Genomic DNA, 26,946 nt, shown 5'->3' with positions numbered 1-26,946 from the left:
TGGGGTGGTGTGTTATGCAGCAATAGATAAAAATACAGCTCTCAATCACACCATCTAGAACTTGCAATCATTGGAGACAGCCCTCTTGGAGCCCTCCAACCACCTGCTGCATCAAGACTGGCTGCTCTCTAGGCCTTCCTGCCAGCTGTCATCCTATCCCACTGTCATCCTCGCAAGGGTTTTTCTTGATGCTGCTAAAGTACACTTTCAAAGTACCTTCTTCAGAAAGGGTGTAAGATCGACATTTTATACATGCAAGAATCAGTTTACTTTGCTTTCACACTTGATTGATAGTAAGGCTGTGTATTCTAGACTAGATTTAAAATCATTTTAGCTCAGAGTTTTGAAGGTTACGGTGTCACTGATGGGAAAGATTTTTCCTTGGTGATACGCAGTTATGTGGATGAAATCTTTTTCCTTTCATTCTGAAGATAATCTTAAATTCTAGGAAATGTTCCATTATTTCTTTGACAATTTGTTCTATTCCATTTTCTGTTTGCCAGAACTCCTGTTAGATGTTGGATCTACCCGATTGCTTTTTTCTATTATTGTTTTTCTGAATAGTTCTTTGACCAATTCTAAAAGCACAGTTTTAAATCCAAGAGCTTTGTCTTATCCTCTGTTCTTGAATTATGTTTTCTCTAGCCTTAGCCTTTCTCTTAAATGCTACTGCTTTTCTTCATGTCTCATGTGATGGTTTAAAACTGAAGGCTTACTCAAAGCTGCTGTGGCTCTCTCTGTTGGGGGTGGGGCAGCCTTTACCTGGTGCTTATTTGCTCTGAGAGCAGGGGACCAAAAGTGGAAGAGCCATTTGTTTTATGGAGATTTCAACGAATCCCCTATTGTTTTTGTTTCCCATCTCCTTCCTGTTCTCTTGGTTGGTGCCTTCTGGCTCTGAGCCAGTGCTTTTCCTAGATTCCTGCGGGGAAGACTGTCTCTACCTCTAATTCTGTTTCATCAGTCAGGACACTTCTATCTTCCAGAAGTTGGCTGAACTATCAGCTGATGACTTCCCACACAATTTTGAATGTTAGAATGTATTCCCTTTACTCCTTGCTTAGTCTACTATTTTGAACTAGGAAACTGAAGAGTTTGTCTGTAAAGCACTTGCTCATTTCCTTTTAGTAGCACAGCTAGTATTAACCACTACTCTTACTTGAAATGCACAGCTCCTGTGTAAAGGGAAGAAAAGAGATCAGCCATTCCTTTTGAGTATAGATCTACAAATACAATAAATAGGGTCTAGAATATGACTTTCTGGTTGAATTAAGTTTAAAAAATTGGGGAACTGAGAGCATTTTCAGTGATCTTAATCGGTGGCTCTATGATCTACTTTTACCATTACCTCATAAAATAAAGGCCTTCTCATAATAAAGAACATTCCCTTTTTTTCCCCTTCAATTTGCTATGAACCTGCCAAAGTTTTGTCGTGGACTGGTACTGATAACTAATGACTTACAACCCTAAATGATCTCTCAAGTTCTATACATTTTATCAGTGTTTCCACAAGTAGTTCAGGATATGGACTGGAGTCCCAAAGCCCCATATGTATAGAACTTTTCAAAATTTAATTAAACATGGTTAGTCTTTATTACAGTTTCCATTTTACACTACCTATTTTTTATAAATCTATCAACTACAGTAATCTAAGTTATCTATAAGACTATAGGAGGTCTTACAGGAACTTAAAAAGATAATTGGGCTTAAAGTTTAAAAATAGCTATCACAATTTAACTAGAACAAAGCCTTAAATCTTCACCTGAACAACTGATATTTCTGATGACCAGACTGATATTTTTTTCCCTCAGCATGTCTTCTTTCTTCATAGAAGGGAAAACATGGGAAAAACTGTCAGTTTTTCTTTTATTTGATCAAAATTTAAAAATATGAATTAGTTACAGGTATAAAAATTTAATATGTGTTTAAAATAAAGTATTCATAGGAAGAAGGCAAACCAATATTAATTTAAATTTAAAAATATTAATTAAAATTTAAAAACTTAAAAACCACATAAATAGGTTTCTTCATACTTACTGGAAGAACAAGACCTCTCAGTGTAATTTCTCCAGTCATGGCTACATCTGAACGGACAAGCCGCCCACTAAAAAGTGAGGCGAGACAGGTTACTATGGTAACTCCAGCAGATGGTCCATCTTTTGTGACAGCTCCAGCTGGGAAGTGCAGATGGATGTCTGTGTTGTCAAGAAGATCAAAACTTCCAGAAGCTTTAAAAATGAAAAAAGGATTTTAATGTAGAAAAAATAAGCCTGTTTTCTTTTTCTCCTAAAAAAGAAAATCAAAGGGATAAAAAAAATGAATGTTTTAGGTAAATGAATCCTTCAAAATATTAATGGACAGTACAATTAGAGTGGGGGTCTGAAAGAAGAGTTTCATTCTATTCCAAGTAGGGTTAAAAACAAAACAAACCCTTGGAATTAGCTTCTTGTTAAGGCATTAGGCAGACAGTCATAAAATGGGAACTAGAATTTTCACAGGGATTCCAAATCAAACGTTTGTACCTGACTTAAGGTATAACTGATAATTTAAAGCTCATCTTAATCTTTGTCACAGAATTGTGAGATGCCTCCTGGATCACGATCCAAAGGCTCTTTGCTCACAGCTGTATCCCAACCGTGGCTAGGTCACTCACCATTAGTCAGATGGTATTTCTTGGCATTGCTGCGGAGCCAGCTAATAGCGAGATGGGCAGACTCCTTCATGACATCCCCTAGCTGGCCAGTCAGAGTTAACTGACCTTCGCCATCCATTCGACTTGCCTCCACGAACATGATTTCCCCACCTAAGGGAGTCCAAGCCAAACCTACTGCCACTCCTGGTTGACTCAAACGCTCAGACACCTTGAGAGAAAGAAGGAAAATGACTAATTAGGTCCACAAGAGCCAAAGTATTTTCAGGCTGATTAACCTAATCACAATATGCTGCAAGAGTCTGCTTCTTCCACGGAGAGCTTCAGTGTAAGCTACACTTCCAAGTACTTATTACCTCATGTGATTTAGAATCACACTTACCACTTACTATACTATGCGGCTTTCTGCCAGAAGAAAAACTAAACTTCCTCTTTGGCAGGAATTTTACCTTAAAAGATTCGTGAATAACTCTGATTCTTAAGAGCCACATCTAGTTACACATGCCCCAATTATCAAGGAACAAATCCAACTGTTTTATCTATTCAAATATTTTTATTAGGCTGCACATTTATAAATACTCCAGAACCTAACTTCATTTTAAGTAATCATGAATTTGGTTCAGAAAGTAGAAACCCTCTCTTTAACATACATTTAAGGGCCGGCCCCGTGGCTTAGCGGTTAAGTGCACGCGCTCCACTACTGGCGGCCCGGGTTCGGATCCCGGGCGCGCACCGACGCACCGCTTCTCCGGCCATGCTAAGGCCGTGTCCCACATACAGCAACTAGAAGGATGTGCAGCTATGACACACAACTATCTACTGGGGCCTTGGGGGAAAATAAATAAATAAAAATTAAAAAAACAAAACAAAACATACATTTAAGAAGTGATAGCTCCAGAGGCCAAGTGTGAAAGTCTATATTAAAACCTCTTGCTCGTACTTCTCTGCCACTTATTTGTACTTTCTCTGTTACTGCTGCAGAGACAGTATAAAATACTTCATGATGTCCTCAAGATGCTGTCCCGTGTGCTTGAAGACCCACTGTGCTGCCTCAATGCCATTTTAAACTGAACGCGCCACTCACCTGAGATTACGAGCCAAGGTGATGAGCCAAACAGGTTAACACATCACGTCCAAGTTATGAAAACAAAAAGTAACAGTTGAAAAACAGTCACGTTAACTTTTATTACACCGTTCGAACCTCCAAATTTCTTATCTTATGGAAGTTGTCTGTGTCAGAGGAACTGAGCACAATATGTCAACCCAGCACTAATCTAGATATGAGATTTTTCCACCGAGAGGTAACTTTCTCATTAAGGAGCAGCAGATTTCTGAGTTTCTGCTTAAAGAGCTGGGTTGCTGATGCTTATTCCTGTCCCAAGAGGCTGAGATAGTGAAAATCCCAATTTTAAAACTTACTCCAAAATCATGTGTGACATCCATTGAAGCTATTGGGCACTTAATTTAGTAGTAAACATAAAAGCCCATTTTTAAAGTTGGTTTTATAATTAAAAAATTTAATTCTAATTAACTTCATATGATAAGTTAGAGACTTGAAAGCCACATCGCAGCGTCAGTTGAGCTGACACCGTGCATCACAGATTTTACTTCCCTCAGCTTTGGCACGTGCCCTGTTCCATATTTACTGAGGAGAAAGACACAAAAGATCAATATGCAAAAGATCAGCACTATTTAAAGAAAACACAGAAACAACTATTTATAAAGTGTTCACAAGGCTTGTTTTTTCTAATATAAAACCAATTCTCTATACCTTAACAACATCTAGTTTGGGTGGGAATTTGCCAAGGGTTCCTGTTTTCCTACATGGCTCTTTCCTAGGGCTGAGTGAACTAATCCTAAAGAATTATCCTGAATATACTGAATCATGTGTTAATTTAACAGAAAAAGCCATTTGGCACAATTTTGTTACCTATAACAAGAACAATTCCTTTTTTACAGCTAAATCCTCAAAATTCATTTGTCAGAATAATACCAAAAACGTCCCCAAAGGATCAGGAGTAAGATTCTTGTTGATCACTATGTTGCTTCAAGAAACCAAGCAAGTCTTCCAACACTCTCCATATGCTCGAGTGTCTTAGTACTCTGGGTAGAAGTAACTGGTACACTGTTCAATGAAAGGATAGGGTGGTAGATAAGTATATACAGCCAAACCAAAATCATCCAGGCTCACAACCACTTTATTCTAACTTGATGGTTCTAATATTAACCTGAAGATGGAACTAATGACAGATGTGTGTAACGTAACAAAAACATACACAGGTGGGGGAAGTTAAGGGCATGAGTTACCATCACACCTAGAATCTCTGCAATCAAGGCTAAGAGTAGTTATTTAAGAAGTAAAGAATCTTTAATTCTCAGACTTGGAGTCATATTCTTCAAGGACATGTATTCTGAAATCGTAACAACCAAGCATTCAGCTTCTATGGTCTTTTTCCCTCAGAAATGATGAGAGTGCAAGTAAATGTGAATTTAAAGGATAAGATACATGCTCCTTTCTTGCTCTTGAATGTAGCCATCTTAACCCCTTTATACAGAGCAGTCTGTATCTTACAACATTCCTTAATAAGTGATTCAACACAATAATTTCAAAACTATATTTATCTACCAGTACTTTTTTTTATCAGCTTCTACTTCCATTACTGGTTTGTGGAATCATCAGTTATATCAGCCAAGATAGAGCTTAGAATGTTTTTCCTACTAAGTGTCAAAGTGGAGCATGAGTATCTCAAGTTCATTTTTGTCATTCAATTTCCCACTGGTATACCCTTGCGCTTCAGTTTCCTTATCTGTTAACTAGATCTCCTCTTGATTAACTACAAATAGTGATATTTGATTGAAATAGTAAACCAAATAGTACAACTCTTTGTGATCCTTCCAAGCCTAGACCAACACTTACAGTTTTACTGCCTTGTTCTTTACTACTGCAGCCCCATCAGAGAGTCAGGAGTTGCACAATCATTCAACACTGCTTTACCAAGCATGCTGTGCCAGGCTCCATCACAGACAACAGGGATATAAAAGTGAATACTTCTTAGAACTGACAGAGTACTTAAGGACATCAGATAAAGGGGCAATTATACTCCAGTACGGGGAGGACAACAACAGTATCTACCAAGTGCTTTTATCTGCAGAGAGCCCTGAAGAGGCAAGGGTCCCTGTCTGGGGAGCTGGGACAGGTGTCGTAGTCTTAAAATATGAGTAGGGGTGTGCAGGGCAGAGAAGGGCCAGGAAGTCATCATAAGAGAGGCCAGCAGGTGCCAAGGACGGGAGATATGAATAATATCGTGGGCCACCTTCTCTCCAGGGACAAGCACAGTACCACGCCAGATGCAAACCTGAGCTGTCAGATGGCTGTGCGATGTGTGCAGGTTCATTCTGCAGTGACGTTTACACCATAAATTGGTTTCTTTTATAGCTCATTTAGCACTTTTTATGCTCCTGCCAGGGTTGTTACCACAGTAGCTAGTCACCTGTCAACTTCTTTAAAGTCTTTGTACTAAGATCCTCAGCCTTAAATTCATGAATATTTGAATTTTCTAGTTGTAAATTTATTTCAGTAGTGTGTAGAATAACGAAGGTCAGATTCCACTTCCCTTGGAGAGGTGCTGGGGTCTACCACTGTCTTCTCCTAAGGCAGTGTTAGAGGGCCCCAGTCTGGCCTGACACTGGCACTGCTGAGCGCCAGCTGCTTTCAGATCCTTTCAAAAGGGCCTTTTCTTGGCGGAACAAATTCATGATGGGACACTGGGCCAGACTGAGTGTGCAGCACTGGTGCTGTCTTACACAGAGGCGTGTGGCACAGCAAATTTAAATGGAGTGGAATGGAGCAGTAATTTACTACCATGATTCTCTTGGGCACTGTGTTAGTGTTTATACTCTGCCCATTTCGAGTCCTGATTTTGTCTGTGTGAAAGGCAAGCGTGCTGATGGAATCTCCTGGAATTCAACTTTGGATGAATTCTATTCAGGATACTTTTTAAAATCTGCATGTTTATCCTCTTTCTTCCCTTATTTTTTTTAAGGGCAGTGACCTTTGGATAAGGACTTTTCATACACCGTCAGAAGCCGACACTGAGGCTTTAACACAAAACACAAATGGAGTCAGCAATACTCAGATGACACAATCCTGGGACTGGCAGGGTGGACAGAACACAGACATTTGTGGCTTGGATGACTGGTTTTCTGAGGCTGAAAATTAAATCTATCCTGGAAAGACTAGAGCTCACTTGTTCTTGGGATTGTGTGTTTAACTACATTTACAATCGTGAGTTTAAGACTGTACCCTGCGAGATAAATAGGAACTCTTTTTGTTGGCTTTTTTTTTTTTTTTTTTTGCCAGTTAGGATATGTATCTAATAATGTGGAGGCTTCTCCTGGCTTCACTAGGATAAAAATGAAAATTATAAGATTCTCATTTCCCCCCAAAGATGTTCATGTAATCAATAAAAGTAATTGCCATTAGTAATGGTAAACTCGGTTGCAATCTCATAACTGACCAGATCAAATAAGATTAAATAGCTGTGATTTGATTCCTGCGCCTTTCCTGAATCCTCCACATCCTGATCTGGTCCCCAGCCCGTGCTTTTGAGGAAATATTCTGAGTAAGTCTGTGCTATGACAGCACATGCAGCGTGAATGAAGTCTTTGCTGCCTCAGACACCTGTACCTATTCCCATCTTTCCCACTCTTTCTTTTAAGTGCAGGAAGATCATTTATTTTATTTTATTTTTTAAAAGTGGTTTTAACTGATCATGTTTCTTTAGGAAACTTTATTGTATTTGAAAAGGTGACTTATGATACTGTTCCTAAATTTGAAATCTAAACTAAATTCCTAGAACTCATTTTTTAACCTGTTTAGAGAATTCTAAAGGGATATAACTTATTAATAAGTGTATCTTCTTACCTTTCTTCCTCACTGTCAGTTTGCTAGGTCAGTAACATTTTTGGTACTAATATATTTTTGCAGACTCATCTTCAACGAAAGTAAAGGACACTCAGAGGTAGTAAAGGATTATTAAATTCAGGTATAAAATTAGGATTATAAACACAAAAGGGATTTTTTTGAGGGGTGATCGGGGATAGGTCTGTTTATTTTTAAAGGAGTATGGTGGTTGCAAGAACTACTATTTGTTCATTTTTTGAGCATGTACCAGGCACTATGGTGGGTGCTTTATATAATTAACTCGCCAAATTCTAAAAACTATCTAAAAGCATATATATAATTACCCCTATGTCTCAGATGAAGACACCTCACCTGAGGAGACTGGGTTTATCACTTAGTGAGTAAGAGGCCTCCCTGCTGTTTTCAGACCTTATTCTTCTCCCTTCTACTAACCCCCTGCTATGGCAGCTGGCTTCCTCATCTTCATTCTCTCCTCACTGTCTTCTACCTTCAAAAACACTCTTCTCCTTCCTTACCACCCTGAGTCCTGCTATCATGTTGGGTGTCTTCAGTGAATACCTGACGATCATCTGCAATCTGGCTTCTTTGTTCTCTAAACACCTCCTTAACTCCAACAACAGTTTCCTCACCTTAACTCACCCATGTACTTCCAGGTCCTTATCACCAAACAGAAATCATATAACCTCTGAAATCTGAATTTTAAACATTCCCTTCCCTGACCATCACTTTCTTATCCTTCTACCTCACTTGTACTCAAGGCCATCAACTCTACCGCCTTCACATTATATACCAGCTCTGTCCCAGCTTCAGTTCTCTCCTCGTGCAACTAACATACCTTTGTTCCATCATTATAAGCTTTTCCTTGTAAATAACTCAATATTCCTGCCCTTTTCTTCATTATACCTTGCAAAGGGTATCGTCATCTCAGATCATTTCCTCCACTCACATATGGATCCCATCCCATCTCTCCTTCCCAGACTGTTCAGGTTGTACTACCTCTCCTCCAGCAACATCAGGCCCCTCTCTCTACTGGATTATTGTTACTAATTATTGTTACGCTTCTATCTGACAACATTCTCTCTTTAACCTCCATATTCCCTTCTAGCTACCTCATTTCTCTGCAATCATTCATTCACAGCCAAACTTCTGAAAAAGAGTTGCCTACACACGAATTCTATTTTCTCACCTCCCATTCCCTCTTCAGCACACTTCCAAATCTACCATCCCCACACTCCCTGTGAACCCACTCTTTCAAGCCCACCAACCACCTCCAAGTTGTCAAATCCAATGGACAAACAGCAAACAAATTTGGATGTCCCCTCCTTCTTCAGAATATTTCCTCCTTTGTTTTCATGGCAGCATAATATTCTTGTTTTCCTCTTACTTGACTGCTTGTTCCTTCTTAGTCTCTCTCTCTTTTTCTGTCTTTTTGAGGGCTCTTCTTCCTCTACATGACCCTAACTGTTGGTGTTCTTCAGGGCCTGCCCTTTTCTACATATATTTTTTCCTTTGGTGATCTCAACATTTCTGGGACTTTACATATTCTCTATGTCCTGACAACTCTGTAACATATCTCCATCTTGGATCTCTCCTCTGAGCAATGGATTTGCACGTCCAAATGTCTCCACTCTGATGCCTCAGAGATATTTTAAACTTAACATGTTCAAAATAGAGCTTTCAATTTTCTTTGCACCACTCCCACTCTTTCTCCCTCCCCTAGTCTTTCCCATCTCAGTAAACGGCACTACCATACAAAAATCCTGTTGCTCTGGCCAGAAACCTGTAAATCCCTTTGATTATTGTCTCCCATGTTCCCCGTATGTGCTCCACCAGCAAGGCTATCAAGTCCATCTCTAGAATATACCTCATATATAGCTGGAGTAGTTACTCCTTATCTCAGGACCACCTTGTCTTCTTTATAGCATCACTCTCAATTTATAATTATTTGTTAGCTAGTTTATTTTCTTTACTAAAGTAAGATCCATGAAGGTAGAGACCATAATTTGCCTATTTACCATTTTATTACCAGCAGCACATATTAGGTCCTTAATACATATTTACTAAATGAATGGAACTCTTTCTAGAAGAAATGATAGACCTTAGACTTTTACCTTTATGGAGAAGACAGGCATTTAAGCCAAAAAAGGTATCTTACAACATCTTGGGAACACCTCAACATGTATTCCAATATTCCTAGTATAATCTCTCCCTGTAGATTTTTTACCTAAGAGAGCACAAAGAAGAAGAGAGACTAAGACTGGCCACTGTGAACTCTTTGCAAAGAACAGAGGACCTGCTCAGGTGTGCCTGTGCTACATTTCTCTAATGTAACACACAGAGCACAAGCCTTGGAGTGAGTTAGGCTTGGAACCAAATCTCAATTCCAGCAGAAGTGCATCTTCTAACAAGTTATTTAAACACTCTAAGCCTGTTTCCTCAACTGTTACTGGAAAGACACCATGACTGAGGATTAAATGATGTGTCATTTGTTAGAGGGTCTTCCACAGTGCCTGATGCCTAACAGATACACAAATGAAAGTGGCCAAGAAGCCCAGCCCAACTTCTTCCATTTCAATACAGAGACGCATAGTTGGTAAGAATATAAATGAAAATCTGACGTAGAGCAGATGCCTTCTTTTAAAAACTGCCATACTTCAAGCCATTCTCTTTCAGCAGGAAAGGGCAGGAATTAGCTTGGTCTGACAGGGTATTGTAGCAGAATGGAAAGAATAGTGCACTTGCAGTTGGCTGATCTGAGTTCGAGTACTGGCTTTACTAATTGTACCTTATATGACTTTGCATGATTCATTTAATCTCTTTAAGCTTTTTATCTGTGTGTAAAATGGAAGACTCCTAGCATAGTGACAGCCCTCATGGACAACAGAGAAATGTTCCATAAATCTTAATTTCATAGATGCAAAAGCTGAGGCATAGGGTGGTTAAGTAATTTGGGGCTGAAGGTCATCAGACCACTAGAGGTAGAGACAGAAATCCCAGGCTACAGGTGAATTCTCTCAAGTGTGGAAAAGATGAACAAAATGTTCCAAACTCCCAGACACCAGATCTTCTACTCTAAGATGCTCTTTATAAAAGGCAAATGGCTACTGGAATCTACCTTTTAGATTCATGTTGGGGAAAGTCTTCACAGGTAATAGCTCAGATACTACAAGGAAAATAAAATGAGTTTCTCCAATGATATCAAACAGAGCTGTTAAGCAGTTTCTATAAAATTTCTCATTTCTGTTCTTTTGGCTCCTTCTTTGGCAAAGCTACAAGAACGTCAGCAATGCTTCCAAACCTAACAGCAGGAGAAATGGCTGGGAGAGAAGAGTATATGCAACAGGAACACGCATCAATCTTTTGTTTTTATTTGCTGCTCTAGTTTAAATTTCCAAAGAACTGGTGGAATGTACTGTTCTGGAAAGCCTAGAGAAAAAAGCCTATAGGACAAGCAAGAGTCAGAACCTGTTAACATCATCACTCCCCAAATCACTGGATTCTCTGAGAACAGAAAAGCAGGTTTTGCTCACTTTCTCAACCAAGAAAAGTTTTGCTCCTTTTCTTTCAACACTTCAAAATTTAAATCCATGATATTTTAAGAATCTAAATCACCAGGGGCCGGCCCGGTGGTGTAGCAGTTAAGTGCGCACGCTCCGCTTGGGCGGCCTGGGGTTTGCAGGTTTGGATCCCAGGCGTACACCGACGCACCGCTTATCAAGCCATGCTGTGGCAGCATCCCACATAAAATAGAGAAAGATGGGCATGAATGTTAGCCCAGGGCCAATCTTCCTCAGCAAAAAGAGGAGGATTGGCATTAGGTGTTAGCTCAGGGCTAATCTTCCTCAAAAAAAAAAAAAGAATCCAAATAACCAAAATAATGCCTCTGATTCTATTGTTCAAGACCAGATTTACTGTCAAGAGTAAACAAACTCTATTCTTGTAACTGAGAGCTTTGTAGAGTCTCATTAGCTTTAATGACCAGCTCAGAGTTTAAATAGATAAACAAAATGGGTTTGGGGACTATTTCTCCTCTCCTCAGTTTTAAGACTTGAGGAAAACCATATTTACTGGTACTGATTTCAAATGTTAGATGTAGAGATTATCTTCTGCATAATTCATCATATTTATCCTCTGAAAATCTTTTTTTCCTTAAACTGACAAGAAGGAGGTGATGGTAAAGCTTCTGAAGAAAGATGCTAAGTTCAGTAATATTATATAATTTTTTTCCAGTAACTGACCTATAAAGTTCATATAAGCATCCTACAAAATATATCATAATGCTCAGCAGTTAGATTCAAACACCTATTTCCATCCAGTTGCCTCAACTCAGTCCCAGGTCCCAGGCTTTTATGGTTGGGTGTTCTGCTGTGAGGGATAGTTAGGGGAGAAAGACGGAAATAGAGCTAGACCTGTATCTGGGTTTAACCCCCCAAAAAACTATTAACAACGAAATGATAGATTCCTGAAAGATGCCATCTGGGTCTGCACTAGAATGGTTTGAAGCTAAAGCTAGGCTCATGTTTCCAGACATTTTGTGCTAGGTTGTTTCCCCACCTCCTCCCCTCAAGCCTTTGTTACCACAAAGAAATCCTTAATTAAAGCATATAAAATAGGAATATAGAATTTCTAAGGAGGAAAGTCAGAGAAAGAGACGCTGTTCTTAAAATGGAAGTGAATGGCAGAGAATAAGATCAGACAGGTTTCTAAAAGAGGACATGGCCAGGATCTCTAGATTTCTGCAAAAGCCACATTATCACCTTAAGAACTAAAATTCAATACCATAAAGAAAACAAGTTTCCAATCTTAGGACAAAATTCAGCCTCCCAAAACACCCAACTCTACTTCTCTCCCAATCTATTAAGCAACCACCAGAATAAACTGGTAGCTATCAACAAAGAAATGAGAAGGATCACCTCCATTTCGTACATCGGGGGCCCAAGGATGTCTTTCAGAGCATGGAAATCAATCAAAATCGGCATTTCAGGTGGTAGGGCCAAGTCAGCAGTGTCACTGATAGATTCAGGTTTTGCATCTTCTAAGATGTGTTCTTTGCAATCTAAGAGAGAAAAATCTCTTTAGAAATTCTCAGAGATTTGCAGGTTTGAAAATTCATTAGCAGTAAAATCAAACATAAGCACCGTGGACTTCAACAGTTCAGTCGCCTTTATGCATTTATTAACGCACAAAAATTCACCTCGTGTATCTGTCGAACTCAGGCAGAAGAATTAGTTTTTCAAGAGCCTCCTGAGGGTGATATATTGCATTGCCTTGTTCATTTACTTTCACTTGTTTGTCATCTATGTCCCCCGACTAAAGTATAAGCTGCACGAGGGTAGCAACCTTGCCTGTCTTCTTTTTAACTGCTATATTCTTAAGGTAAGAACAACGCCCAGCATTAGTCAACTAATGGCCTTTAGAGGCCAGGGTCAAATGCAATAGATCACCTTGTACAAGTCTCTGTTAGATCAACAGAGCTCAAACTTGCCAATTTCCTCTTCAGAGGAGTTCCATCAGGTGTCCCATTTCCTGATAGGCAGTGTGAACTTGGAAATGACAGAACCCATATAAGCAATGCCTCTTTCGTAAACATACAGCTCAACTCCAAGGTTATCATTTTCCAATAAAAACTAATATACCTGGCAATGCCAGGGTAAAAGAATATGAAGCCTTGTTTGAAATCCCTGTAATATGGGATTATTTCCTTTACCTGCTTAAGAGCCCTGATTGCTGACATCTTGTCAAAGTATTGACTCATTTTGGTTTGAGCCTAGACACACACCGGGAGCAGGTGCCAACTGACCTATCAGACCACCTTTTCTATTGGCCTCTGTAATTCCAGTTTGAGTAAAAAAAAAAATGTTACATAAGTCTGTAGCCAGAAATCTTAAATAAGTGGAGGTTTAAAAAAATGTAGGCAATATTTGGCTCTATTCATCCTCATTCCTAGCTTTGCTTTTCTTTTAGTTTTGCCATAATTCTTCTAGTTCTTGTAATATCTCATGAAGTGTTTTACAATATCTTTATTACTTTTTACATACACCTTTCCTTCTGGAAATGATTACTGTATATATTAACATACAACATATAATAATTATAAAGTCACCTAACATTGTATATCTATATATATTTATTTTGGTTTTGCTATGATTCTTCCATTCTGATATCTCATGAAGTTAAAAGAATTGTTTTTTACTAACTCCTTTCCTTCCAAAAGTGATTACTGAATATGCAAAATAATTAGACGCTAATTTTCGACTCTAAAGATAACTGGAGACATACTGGGGTGTCCCTAAATGACCCCTGTGTATTACAGCCTTGCTGTGACCTTCATGTTGAAGGGTTCTCTTAGTCTATTCTCCTGCTGGGCTGTATGGGGCTCCTCGTCAAGACTGAATCACAAGTAATACAGGAGAGAAAACAGACAGCAGTTCAGATTTTTCTGCCACTTGCTGGCTATTTGACCCTATGCCAAGGATTAAACCTCTCACTACTTATCTCTGCAAGACTCTTGTAAGAATTAAAGAGAAAATCCTTTGTAGACTGCAAAGTACAATGCATACACTATATCATAAGTGTATTAAGTCTTGAGTTATATATACTCTCATAGTCATATCTCTGTAATGTCACTTGATCTTTCAAAGTTTGGCTCAATCTGATTCTAGAAAGTCTTCCCTCATCTTTCCAACTTCTTATAGCACTTACCTGTTTCATAAAATCTAGCAATTATTGGGTTACTCAGTAGCTTGTGGAAATGGGGGATTTTCTCCTTGCTGCTCTATCTGTAGCATATCTAAGCAGTATCAATGACCAAGAGTGGGAAGGCACTCAAATGATCACTTTAGCTACATGTACATCTCAGAGAAGAACAGAAAACAGAGGTGTCATTGCTTAATTGAAATTAAGGCACAGAAAGAAAAGCACTATCTGTTTAAGGTTACTGTACCCTACAGATGAAGGTCTCTGAAACTTCAGCTGATGCATAGAAGAGGCTGTGAGTTGCTTTAGCCTGTTTCGCTTTGTGATGGGCTTTTCTGAGATGTAATTACTGTTACCAGCCTGGAATTCACTATCACAAGAGGAAGTAAAATTGAATGGGTGAAAGCCAATCCATAATTACGTAACCAACGCTTTAGAACATCCAGTCCCTCCCCAAGTGGAGTAGTGAGTTTAGTGCTTTGAGCACAGAGGGAGTGGGGGCAGGGAGAGCTATTTCTAATGCAACTAGACCTTATATTAAAGACGGCAACTTGCTCTAGGCTTTAGGCACAGCAGCTATGTTACGAAAAATTCAATAAAATCAGAACTAATCTGTGCTTCAAAATGTTCCATCATTAGAACACAAATCTAGAGAACTAAAGCTCAAGTCAAGAAAATGGTGCCACCTAATCAGGAAATACAGGCTAGCACTGGATTTTCATCTACTGGACCTTGTGTAATGCAAAGTGAGAGTAAGAAAATACTAGATTTTCACAGAATGCACACTTTGATTTCTCATTAAAACAAACAAACAACAAGCAAAACATCACCTCACAAACATGCCACTCAAGGAATGAGGCCCAGGTTATAGCTGAACCTTCTGAGCCCTACGTACAAGCTTTCAAGTACTCAGCTCTAGTGCCATGTTCTCTCTCATCAGAAGGGATCATTAGCACCAAGAGAAGACAGTGGCAGAATCGCTAGGATTCATTGCTGGCCTTGCCCCAGATTGTAACATTCAAACAAGAGAGAAGGCAAGGCAAACAAAACAATAAAAGAAGTTCAACCTCCCAACATAACATTCTCTTGAGCTACAACAGTGGTTCTTAACAAATGATTAATAGTCCCAAGAAAAAATGATTATTTCACCAAGAAGCAAAGACGTTTAAATTATAAAAGCTTTTTATAAACCATTTTCTAGTTACCAAAATAAAGTAACTAGTAAAGAAGAAATGACAAAGATCAATGTTAAAGTGATCTTCTCAAGCACTGTTGCTTATGGAAGTATAAATTGGTTCAATCTTTCAGGAAAGCCGTTTGTCAATATACTGAAAGCCTCTCAAATATTCATAATCTCAGATCCAGTGATTCTATTTGGCAGGACATAACCAAAAGTGTGGACAACTGCCGCGCAGTCCACAGTTTAGAAACAAAGCTACTTACTGCAGCATTATCTGTAAGAGCAGAACCTAGATCCAATATAAATACTCAACATTAGGAACATGGTTCAAGTAAACTGTGGTACATCCATCTAATAAAGTACTACACAGTCACTAAAATTGTTTCTCAAGTGTTTTTAAGTACTATGAGAGAATTCTTTTGAAACAACGTCAAAGTGAGGAAAGAGGAGGGTATTAAATTTCACATGGCATGATTTTTACTAAATATATGAGAATGAATGAAACGATACAGTCCAAAATGTCAACAGAAGTTATTCCTTGAGTTGAGATTAAGATTACATGATGAAATAGTTACTAAGTAACAGTTTCCAATCCTGGCTCTGGCTTCCTAGTTAGCCTTGAAAAAAGTTACTTTACCCCTCTGTATCTGGTTTTCTAATCAGTAAAACCATAATTACAGTACTCTCAGAGAGTTGCTAGGAGAACTTAATAACGCTTAAAGCCTTAATATGTATAAATGAGAGGAACTGAATTATATATTTAGAGTAATTCTGAATATAGACTTCTAAGACTCACATGTCTTACTCCATAGGCCCTTTCCTTGGAAGAAAACAAAATGCTCTCCACAACCTAATTCCATCCAAGGCCCCACAGACAGAGCTTTGACCACAAACACATTGACTGTTGGGAATCATGTAAATTAAATACATGTAAGAAAACAGAAAAAGATATTAAGATGCAAGACTCTACCCTATGCTATAATATATATTACTACTATATTTCATATACTAAAATTCTCTTTAAAATAATTTTGAAGCATATTTTTAAAAGTAATAAAATGCTATTAAACAAAGGTTGAAAAGAGAGGACATGGAAAAATAAAATGAGTGGAATAAGCTAGCTTGACCCCACTCCACTTCAACTATTTCTTCACTTAAAAGAAATAAAATTGTACCGAAAGTGGGAGGGAACTAAAGTTTTTTTAGTTGATTTACTCTGCTCAGAGGTATTTCCAAGCTCTTCTTTCACCACTATTATCAGCCTGTTCTGAATCTAATTCCGGACATAGCCAGGATGTTCAGGGCATAACCAAGGAGTTTAACAGCATGAAGGCAGCAGACAAGCAAACAGCACCAGGGGCAGAACCTGCCCTGCACTCACTGCTCAACAGCAGTCACCCTGCAGCACAGGGAATGTGGCCTGTGGTGATGGCTGCTGGCAAAGCAAGAGTGAGATGTGGGTGCACTCCCCAAGAGAGCTAAGCCAGACTCTAGAGTTGATGTCACCACAGCTATTATGAAAGGATATTCTATAGCTACAAACTCCTCACGAGGAAGGACTAGGCTTTTCCAAAGCAGCTGTCACTAGGACGTGATCGAGTGTTCTTTTCCACCCACTTTTCCTCTGCCAGAGGAACATGATTTAAACAAAAGCAGGCCCCGAAGCGAAAGAATCGCTTGTGGGAAGGAGGGAGAAAGGAAGATATTAAGAGGGGAGGTAAGGAGGAAGAATAGAGTTAATACCTTAGGAAACTCCAGTAGCTTTCTGTTAAAAAAAAAAAAAAAAAAAGTTTCTTGCCTTTTGAATAAATCTTGCAGCAAATGGTGTCTCTTGGTAGGGGATCCAACCAATGAAAAGCAGCAGAAGCCAGGAACACAAACAAGGCCACCAACACTAACAATTCCCCCAGAATGTGGCACAAACAAAAATTTACCCAACCCCAGATAGCCCTAGGTTATCTATAATCATCTTTACTCAAGACAGAACATTTTAGTTATCACTTATTATTCTCTATATTCTGCTTAACTTGAAGCATACACTATACTCTCAAGCCCAGACTCATGAGTTCAAAAGCTGTATTTTGTGGTATAGCGATAACAGGAACCTTACAGATTATGAAAGAAGTGTTCATTTTCACAAAGAGAGGTTTTTTGTTTTTTTTTTTTATTGATGTTTTAATGGTTTCTAACATTGTGAAATTTTGGGTTGTACATTTTTGTTTGTCCATCACCATATATATGACTCCTTTCACCCCTTGTGCCCACCCCCCACCCCCACTGCCCCTGGTAACCACAGTCCAGTTTTCTCTGTCCATGTGTTGGTTTATATTCCACATATGAGTGAGATCATACAATGTTTGTCTTTCTCTTTCTGGCTTATTTCACTTAACATAATACGCTCCAGCCCCATCCATGTTGTTGCAAATGGGACGATTTTGTCTTTTTTTATGGCTGAGTAGTATTCCATTGTATATATATATACCACATTTTCTTAATCCAATCGTCAGTCGAGGGACACTTAGGTTGCTTCCACTTCTTGGCTATGGTGAATAATGCTGCAATGAACATAGGGGTGCATAAGCCTCTTTGGATTGTTGATTTCAGGTGCGCTGGATAGATTCCCAGTAGTGGGATGTCTGGATCATAGGGCATCTCTATTTTTAATTCTTTGAGGAATCTCCATACCGTTTTCCATAGAGGCTGCACCAATTTGCATTCCCACCAGCTGTGTATGGGGGTTCCTGTTTCTCCACATCCTCTCCAACATTTGTTGTTTTTTGTCTTGGTGATTATAGCCATTCTAACGGGCGTGAGGTGGTATCTTAGTGTTGTTTTGATTTGCATTTCCCTGATGATTAGTGATGTTGAGCATCTTTTCATGTGCCTATTGGCCATCTGTATATCTTCCTTGGAGAAGTGTCTCTTCATTTCCTCTGCCCATTTTTTGATCGGGTTGTTTTGTTGTTGTTCAGTTGTGTGAGTTCTTTATATATTATGGAGATCAACCCCTTGTCAGATGTATGTTTTGCAAATATTCTCTCCTAGCTGGTTGGTTGTCTGTTCATCTTGATTCTGGTTTCATTTGTCTTATAAAAGCTCTTTAATCTGATAAAGTCCCACTCGTTTATTTTTTCTTTAGTTTCCCTAGTCTGGGTAGGCATGTCATCCGAAAAGATTCCTTTAAAACCAATGTCAAATAGTGTGTTGCCTATATTTTCTTCTATGAGTTTTATAGTTTCAGGTCTCAACTTCAGGTCTTTGATCCATTTTGAGTTAATTTTTGTGAAATGGCGATAGCAGATGGTCCACTTTCATTCTTTTGCATGTGGCTGTCCAGTTTTCCCAACACCATTTATTGAAGAGACTTTCCTTTCTCCATTGCATGTTCTTAGCACCTTTGTCGAAAATTAGCTGTCCGTATATGTGTGGTTTTATTTCTGGGCTTTCAATTCTGTTCCATTGATCTGTGTATCTGTTTTTGTACCAGTACCATGCTGTTTTGATTACTATTGCTTTGTAGTATGTTTTGAAGTCAGGGATTGTGATGCCTCCTGCTTTGTTCTTTTTTCTTAGGATTGCTTTAGCTATTCAGGGTCTTTTGTTGCCCCATGTAAATTTTAGTATTCTTTTTTCTATTTCTGTGAAGAATGTCATTGGGATTCTGATTGGGATTGCATTGAATCTGTAGATTGCTTTAGGTAATATAGACATTTTAACTATGTTTATTCTTCCAATCCACGTGCATGGGACCTCTTTCCATTTCTTTATGTTATCATGGATTTGTTTCAATAATGTCTTGTAGTTCTCATTGTATAGGTCCTTCACCTCCTTGGTAAGATTTCTTCCTAGGTATTTTATTCTTTTTGATGCAATTGTAAAGGGTATTATCTTTTTGAGCTCTCTTTCTGTTAGTTCATTATTAGCATACAGAAATGCAACTGATTTTTGTAGATTGATTTTGTACCCTGCAACTTTTCTGTAGTTGTTGATTGTTTCTAATAGTTTTCCAACAGATTCTTTAGGGTTTTCTATATATACAATCATGTCATCTGCAAATAGTGAGAGTTTCACTTCTTCGTTACCTATTTGGATTCCTTTTATTCCTTTTTCTTGCCTAATTGCTCTGGCCAAAACCTCCAGTACTATGTTGAACAGGAGTGGTGAGAGTGGGCAGCCCTGCCTCGTTCCTGTTCTCAGAGGAATGGCTTTCAGTCTTTCCCCGTTGAGTATGATGTTGGCTGTGGGTTTGTCATATATGGCCTTTATTATGTTGAGGTACTTTCCTTCTATTCCCATTTTATTGAGAGTTTTTATCATAAATGGATGTTGTATCTTGTCAAATGCCTTCTCTGTGTCTATTGAGATGATCATGTGGTTTTTATTTATTCTTTGTTTTGCTGATGTGATGTATCACGTTGATTGATTTGCGGATGTTGAACCATCCCTGTGTCCCTGGTATAAATCCCACTTGATCATGGTGTATGATCTTTTTAGTGTACTGTTGTATTCGGTTTGCCAATATTTTGTTGAGGATCTTTGCATCAATGTTCATCAGCGATATTGGCCTGTAATTTTCTTTCTTTGTATTGTCTTTGTCTGGTTTTGGTATCAGGGTGATGTTGGCCTCGTAGAATGATTTAGGAAGTGTTCCATCTTCCTCTATTTTTGGAATAGTTTGAGAAGGACGGTATTAAATCTTCTTTGAATGTTTGGTAAAATTCACTGGAGAAGCCATCTGGTCCTGGACTTTTATTTTTTGGGAGGTTTTTGATTACTATTTCAATCTACAAAGAGAGGTTTTTTAATGCCTGTGGAGCAGGGATGAAGGATGGATGTACAAGAATACTGTTAATTGTGGCCAGCAATCAAACAGGGCCCAGAAACACGGGGTTAATTCTCCAAAGATACTACCTGTTTCTGTCATACTTACAGGACATTCTTGGGAAATAGTTTTCTGAGAATGTCTACATCTCATTCTAAGGCTTAGCATAATTCAGGAAGAATCAGGAACTCCAAAAGCACAGGATAGAACCGTTATATATAAAATTTTAAAAGCTGAGCAAAAATCAAGGATCTGGTCCAACTCGCCATTGTATACTAAAAGAAACCAAGACCCAGGGAGGTTAAACAATTTGCTTGAAGTCCACAGCAAATCACAGACAGTATCAGGATTCCTGACTCCCAGCCAAGGACACCTTTTGTCCCAACCTACAATCCAGTCTAGAAGAGCTGCCTCGAGCTCCAGAGTTCCTTGACAAGACAAGGCAGCCTGGTGGTAAATTTAGAGATTAGATTATTCTTTTCCTGACTGGAAATAATCAACATAATTGGTATTACATACATAGATTCCCTTCTATGACTGTTGTCAGAAAAAACTGTGAAAGATTTGGAAATGAGCAAAAATAGATTACCGGGTGTTCTGTTCAGTAAATCCTTCCAGGTTGTCTGTGTCTTACTGTCTTTCAGCTATTTTTCAATTCTGTAAATTGTGGAAAATGACAGTACAATAGTCCCCCCTTATTCGCAGTTTCACTTTCTGCAGTTTCAGTTACCTGCCGTCAACTGTGGTCCAAACAATTCATAAGTTTAAAATTACATGCTGTTCTGAGTAGTGTGATGAAATCTTGTGCCATCCTGCTCGTGAATCATCTCTTTCTTGGATCCCCAACCATCAACAACATCTGCTCCTGACATCCAACCATTGACATCATCATGGCCTCCTTCTGATGTACTGTCAGAGGGTCAATAGCTGCCAATGCTACATCACAGTGCCTACGTCATTCACCTCACTTCATCTCATCACAAAGGGAGTGTATTATCTCACATCATAAGGGTGAGCACAGTAAAATATTTTGAGAGACACCACACTCACATAACTTTTATTACAGTATATTGTTTAAACGGTTGTATTTTATTATTGTTGTTAATGTCTTACTATGCTTAATTTATGAATTAAACTATCATAGGTATGTATGTATAGAAAAAACATAGTATATATAGGTTTCAGTACTAGCTGAGGTTTTAGGCGTCCACTGGGGGTCTTGGAACGTATCCCCTGCAGATAATACCATAATGCAAATGATTCTTGTCCATAGAAATGAAAATAAATTTTGTCCAGTAGAAGTACAACTGATCCTCTCCCTTTCCCAAGAAGCTGGTTTGCAAATTAACTTCAGCATTCCTAATTGCCTATATATGTCTACTTTCTGGATTCTCCATTGAACCAGTTGTAACGTCTTTTTGGTTCTCTCATTAATTAATTAGTTGATTAAAATCTTTGACACATTCATTTTATATTTGTATGATAGTGATGATTTTGCCATTAAAAAATTATTATCCTTTAATACTGTATAAAAACACTTGTTTCAAAGAGTGGACAGACTTTCCTAGTAGCCGACTCTTAACCACTAAGAGTAGCTGATATGTTTAGATTAAAAAATCTTAGGAATTTAGACAGATATACCAAAATGTTTTAGATACAAAAACATGTAATTTCCCATTTTCAGTATTCCTGCTTTTGGGCAGATTCCTAGAAATGTACAATTGATCCCCCTTACCTCCAAAAGGCCTTGTAGTCAGACAGCTTAGGTTTGTGGTCCAGTTCTTTCCACTTACAAACTGTGTGACTTTGGGAAATTTTCTTAACCTCTTTTTTTTTTTTTTTTTTTTTGGTAAGGAAGATTGGCTCTGAGCTAACATCTGTGCCAATCTTCCTCTATTTTGTATACAGGATGCCACCACAGCATGACATGATGAGCGGTGTATAGGTCCGCGCCCGGGATCCGAACCTGCAAACCCCGGGCTGCCAAAGCAGAGTGCGTGAACTTAACCACTGTGCCACCGGGCTGGCCCATCCCTTTTTTTTTTAAACCGTTTTTATTATGGTAAAATATATATAACATAATATTGATCATTTAAATCATTTGCAAGTGTACAATTCAGTGGCATTAAATACACTCACGATGTTGTTGTAACCATCACCACTACCTATACTCAAAACTTCTTCAAAATCTCAGCACAAACTCTGTAACCTTTAAAAAAATAACTCCTCATTCCTCCCCTCTACATCCCCCCACCCACAGCCCCTGGTAACCTCTATTCTACTCTTCTGTCCCTATGAATTGGCTTATTCTAGGTACCTCATATTAAGTGGAATTAGACAATATTTGTGCTTCCGTGTCTGACTTATTTCACTTAACATAATGTTTTCTAGATCCAGCCATGCTGTGGTGTATATATCAAACTTTAATTTCTTTTTATGGCTGAATTATATTCCATTGTATGTATATACCACATTTTGTTTATCTATTCATCTGTTGATGGACACTTGGGTTGGTTCTATCTTTTGGCTATTGTGAATAATGCTGCCATGAACGCTGGTATCTGTTTGAGTCCCTGCTTTCAACTCTTTCGGAGTGGAATTGCTGAGTTCTATGTTTAACTTTTTGAAGAACTGACGAACTGTTTTCCATGGTAGCTACACCATTTTACACCCCCATCACGAATGCATGAGGGCTCCAATTTCTCCACATCCTCACCAATGCTTTTTATTTTCCATTTTTATGATTACAGCCATTGTACTAGGTGTGAAGTAATATCTCACTGTGGTTTTCACTTGCACTTATCTAATGACTAATGATGGTAAGCACCTTTCCATGTGCTTATTGGCCATTTGTCTATCTTCTTTGGAGAAATGTCTACTCAAGCCCTTAGTTCATTTTTGAATTGGGTTGGTTTTTGTTGGGTGAGTTGTAGGAGTTCTTTATACATTCTAGATATCAATCCCTTATCAGATAAATGACTTGCAAATATTTTCTCCCATTCTTTTTTTTTTTTACTTTATTGATAGTGTCTTTTGATGCACAGACGTTTTAAATTTTGTTGAAGTTCAATTTACCTATTTTTTTTTATTGCTTGTGCTTTTGGTGTCATATCCATAAAATCATTGCCAAATCTATGTCATGAGGATTTCCTCCAATGATTTAGTCTAAGAGTTTTATAATTTTAGCTTTTAAAATTGATCAATTTTTAGTTTATTTTTGTATATAGTATAAGGTAAAGATTCAACTGCATTCTTTTGCATGTGGATATCCAGTTTTCCCAGTACCATTTATGAAAAAGACCTTCCTTTCCCCATTGAATGATCTTGGCATCCTTGTTAAAAATCAACTAACCATATACGTGAACTTTTATTTCTATCCTTTCTACTCTGTTCCACTGGTCTATATGTCTGTCCTTATGCCAGTACCATACTGTTTTAATTACTGTAGCTTTGTAGAAAGTTCAAAGTCAGGAGGTGTGAGTCCTCCATTTTGTTCTTGTTTTTCAAGACTGTTTGGTTATTTGGGGCCCACTGCAATTCCATATGAATTTGAAGATTGGCTTTTCCATTTCTCTGAAAAAGGTTATTGAAGTTTTGGAAGAGATTGCATTGAATCTATGGATTGCACTGAATTTGTAGATCTTAACAATGTTAAGTCTTCCTATCCATGAACACAGGATATCTTTCTACTTACGTAGGTCTTTTTAAACTTCTTTCCAGCAATGTTTTGTAGTTTTCAGCATATAAACTTTCACCTCCTTCGTGAGATTTATTCTTAAGTATTTAATTCCTTTAGAGGCTATTGCAAATGGAACTGCTTTCTTAATTTCCCTTTCGGATTGTTCACGTCCCTAATGTCTTTAAACTTCCATTTTCTCATCTGAAATGAGGGAAATAATATCTACACTTCAAACAGTTGTTATAGCAATAATGGATATAGGATACATAGGAATAATGAAAGCATAGTGGAGCCACTGAGTTTAGACTTGGAGCCTGTCTGCCCAGGTTAGAATCTTAACTCTGACATTTACTAGCTGTGAACACTGGCAACGTTATTTAATCTTTTGTGCTTCAGTTTTCTCACCTGTAAGATGGGCCTAATAACAATACCTATCTTGGGGCTGGCCCGGTGGCACAGCGGTTGAGTGCGCGCACTCCGCTGCGGTGGCCTGGGGTTTGGATCCTGGGCGTGCACCGAGGCACCGCTTGTCAAGCCATGCTGTGGTGGCGGCCCATATAAAGTAGAGGAAGATGGGCACGGACGTTAGCCCAGGGCCAGTCTTCCTCAGCAAAAACAGGAGGATTGGCGACAGATGTTAGCTCAGGGCTGATCTTCCTCACACACACACAAAAAAACAATACCTATCTTATAGGGTCATTAGAGGATTAAATGAGTAAATACATGTAAAATGCTTAGAATAGAGTCTAGCACATAGCAGGAACTTTATAAACGACAATTATCCTTCCTGCCTGAATTATCACAATAGCCTACTAATTTGGTTTCTCTACCTACTTTTCCTACTATTCATTTTATTCACTACTTGAAAATGAATCTTTCTAAATCACTGCTCTAACTACATCACTTCTAGACAAACATCTTTACTAGGTTTTCATGACAAATTAAGCAAATTCCTAACTTCTAAGAGTTGCATTCAAAATCCAACACAATATAGTGCCAAAATAACTTTCTAATCATACCTCCCACTATTCTGAAATGCCTTTTAGGCTGAAGGAGTAACCACCACCCAGACCATAACTCAACTAACACTTACGGAACACAATCTTCTTAGGTAAGAAACTGGGCCCTAGATTTCTGACCTGTAAAATGAAATCAGACTAGACAAACTCTAATCTCGCCATATCAATTCATCATAGTGCCTTATACAATAATAGGTATTCAATTATGGTCTCCTGAAATAACTGAATTTGGGCTATTTCATTCTTAAGATGCTATTTCATTCTTAAATCTTAATAACATCTGTGGACAAACAAAAAATCACCAAGATACTTATTCGTTACTTTGATCTGCCAAAAAATTACTAAGTTTTTAACACTGATTTTGTAAAGTAAACACAAACATTTTGAATCAGTGAAAATTAATTAGGTAACAAAATTATTACTGAATGATTAAAATTTTTTCTTGAAAGTTGAATCTAACCACACTGGGTTCCTGAATTTTGAAGGAGGAGCAAAATGAAACTTGCAGATTGGGTTGCTGAACTGTATTTGTGTGCAGGGTATAAGAGGTGTGTTACTAGGTGTATTAATAGCTAGTTGGCAGAGAGGTCGCGTGTGAACCAATGAAGGGGAATACGGTTTACATCTCAACTCTTTAGCATACAATAGTATGTATACATGGATCCAGATCCCATTTAGGCATGAACAGAAAGATCTGTACGGCTGTTATAAAAACTAAATTTTTTTAAATGTACTTTAAAAAGGGAGATGAGATTATAAGTAGCTTTGTTATTTCTTACAAGATAGTAGAAGCATGTGCCTCAAAGCTAAACTGACCATGGATACAATGCATCTGAGAGCCTTCTCTTGGGAAGGCAGAAAAAGGAAAACAAAGTTATCTTAAAAACAAATCAGAAAAACCTAAATATTTCCAACTGTATAATCTGTGCTGTCAGTTTCAGGTTAATCTTTTCCAGAAAACCATGTTCCCAGCCTGAGGAAGTGTGCTAAATGCAACTGAGATTCAAGTTACTGACCAGGGCTGCCAAAGCATTTGTGCCTGCGTATTTTCAATCTTGTTTTTTTAAAGGAACTAGCTGTAATGGAGAACTCTGTGGACTGAATGCCCTGAAAAACCTTCATAATAGCAATAAAATCTTTTATGTCCTTTCTGTCAATATTTTCTTCATTATTTTGAGGATGATAATACAACCTTAACATTACCAAATACATTTTCTTTCAAGTTTATCTACTAAACATTACTACAAAATAACTATTGAGATGTAAATGGAAATTACGATTGTGAACCATTGCTCAATTTAGTCATAGTTATTTATTCATGAGAATAAAGAACATCAAAAGAGAGTATCTGGAAAACATTTTTTTCCATCTATTTATCTATTCAAATTAATTTTGAGATGTAAGCAATTAACCTTTTTGTCTCAATTTACTAAAAGCAATTTTAAAAACCTACAATATCGATAATAAATAAAATGAAGCTTTCAATGATCAATTCAGTGCCTCCACACAGTACTTTAAAAACCAGCATTTAGGGCCGGCCCCGTGGCTTAGCGGTTGAGTGCGCACGCTCCGCTACTGGCAGCCCGGGTTCGGATCCCGGGCGCGCACCGACGCACCGCTTCTCCGGCCATGCTGAGGCCGCGTCCTACATATAGCAACTAGAAGGATGTGCAACTATGACATACAACTATCTACCGGGGCTTTGGGGGAAAAATAAATAAAATAAGATTAAAAAAAAAACCAAAAAACAAAAAAACCCCAGCATTTATCCCACATCTACAAATTATTGGTTTATATATCTACTTCCCTCAATGTACTACATATTTGTTAGGAGTTCTCTTTCATCTGCTTCCCAGGATCCAGTCTAAAACCTGGCAAGTAAGATTCGGTAAATGCTAGCTGACTCACAGACTGAATGAACCAATATTACACACAGGTCCAAGACATGAGATCCTAACTTTGTACCAGACAAGGGAGCT

General features: G+C 38.2%; 1 protein-coding gene across 3 annotated transcripts in view; it reads right to left on the bottom strand.

The window, feature by feature from the left end:
* LONP2 (lon peptidase 2, peroxisomal) overlaps positions 1-26,946 on the bottom strand; it is a 107,625-nt gene that overhangs the window by 7,939 nt on the left and 72,740 nt on the right. Inside the window, exons 12-16 of one of the 3 annotated variants that reach the window (XM_058527759.1) lie at positions 12,485-12,627; positions 2,651-2,858; positions 2,035-2,225; positions 1,760-1,820; positions 1,138-1,172 (exon numbers count right to left, since the gene is read on the bottom strand). In XM_058527759.1, coding sequence (XP_058383742.1) covers positions 1,153-1,172; positions 1,760-1,820; positions 2,035-2,225; positions 2,651-2,858; positions 12,485-12,627 — 623 coding nt within the window. In that variant the 3' untranslated portion in view covers positions 1,138-1,152. Of the gene's footprint in view, positions 1-1,137; positions 1,173-1,715; positions 1,821-2,034; positions 2,226-2,650; positions 2,859-12,484; positions 12,628-26,946 lie in introns of those variants that run through there. The other 2 variants (XM_058527758.1, XM_058527756.1) reach the window with 2 other exon arrangements.

The sequence above is a fragment of the Diceros bicornis genome, chromosome 32, assembly GCF_020826845.1.
Source record: "Diceros bicornis minor isolate mBicDic1 chromosome 32, mDicBic1.mat.cur, whole genome shotgun sequence".
Taxonomy (NCBI): domain Eukaryota; kingdom Metazoa; phylum Chordata; class Mammalia; order Perissodactyla; family Rhinocerotidae; genus Diceros; species Diceros bicornis.
Note: the sequence above shows the minus strand (reverse complement) of the source record. Positions and strands in the feature narration are given on the sequence as shown.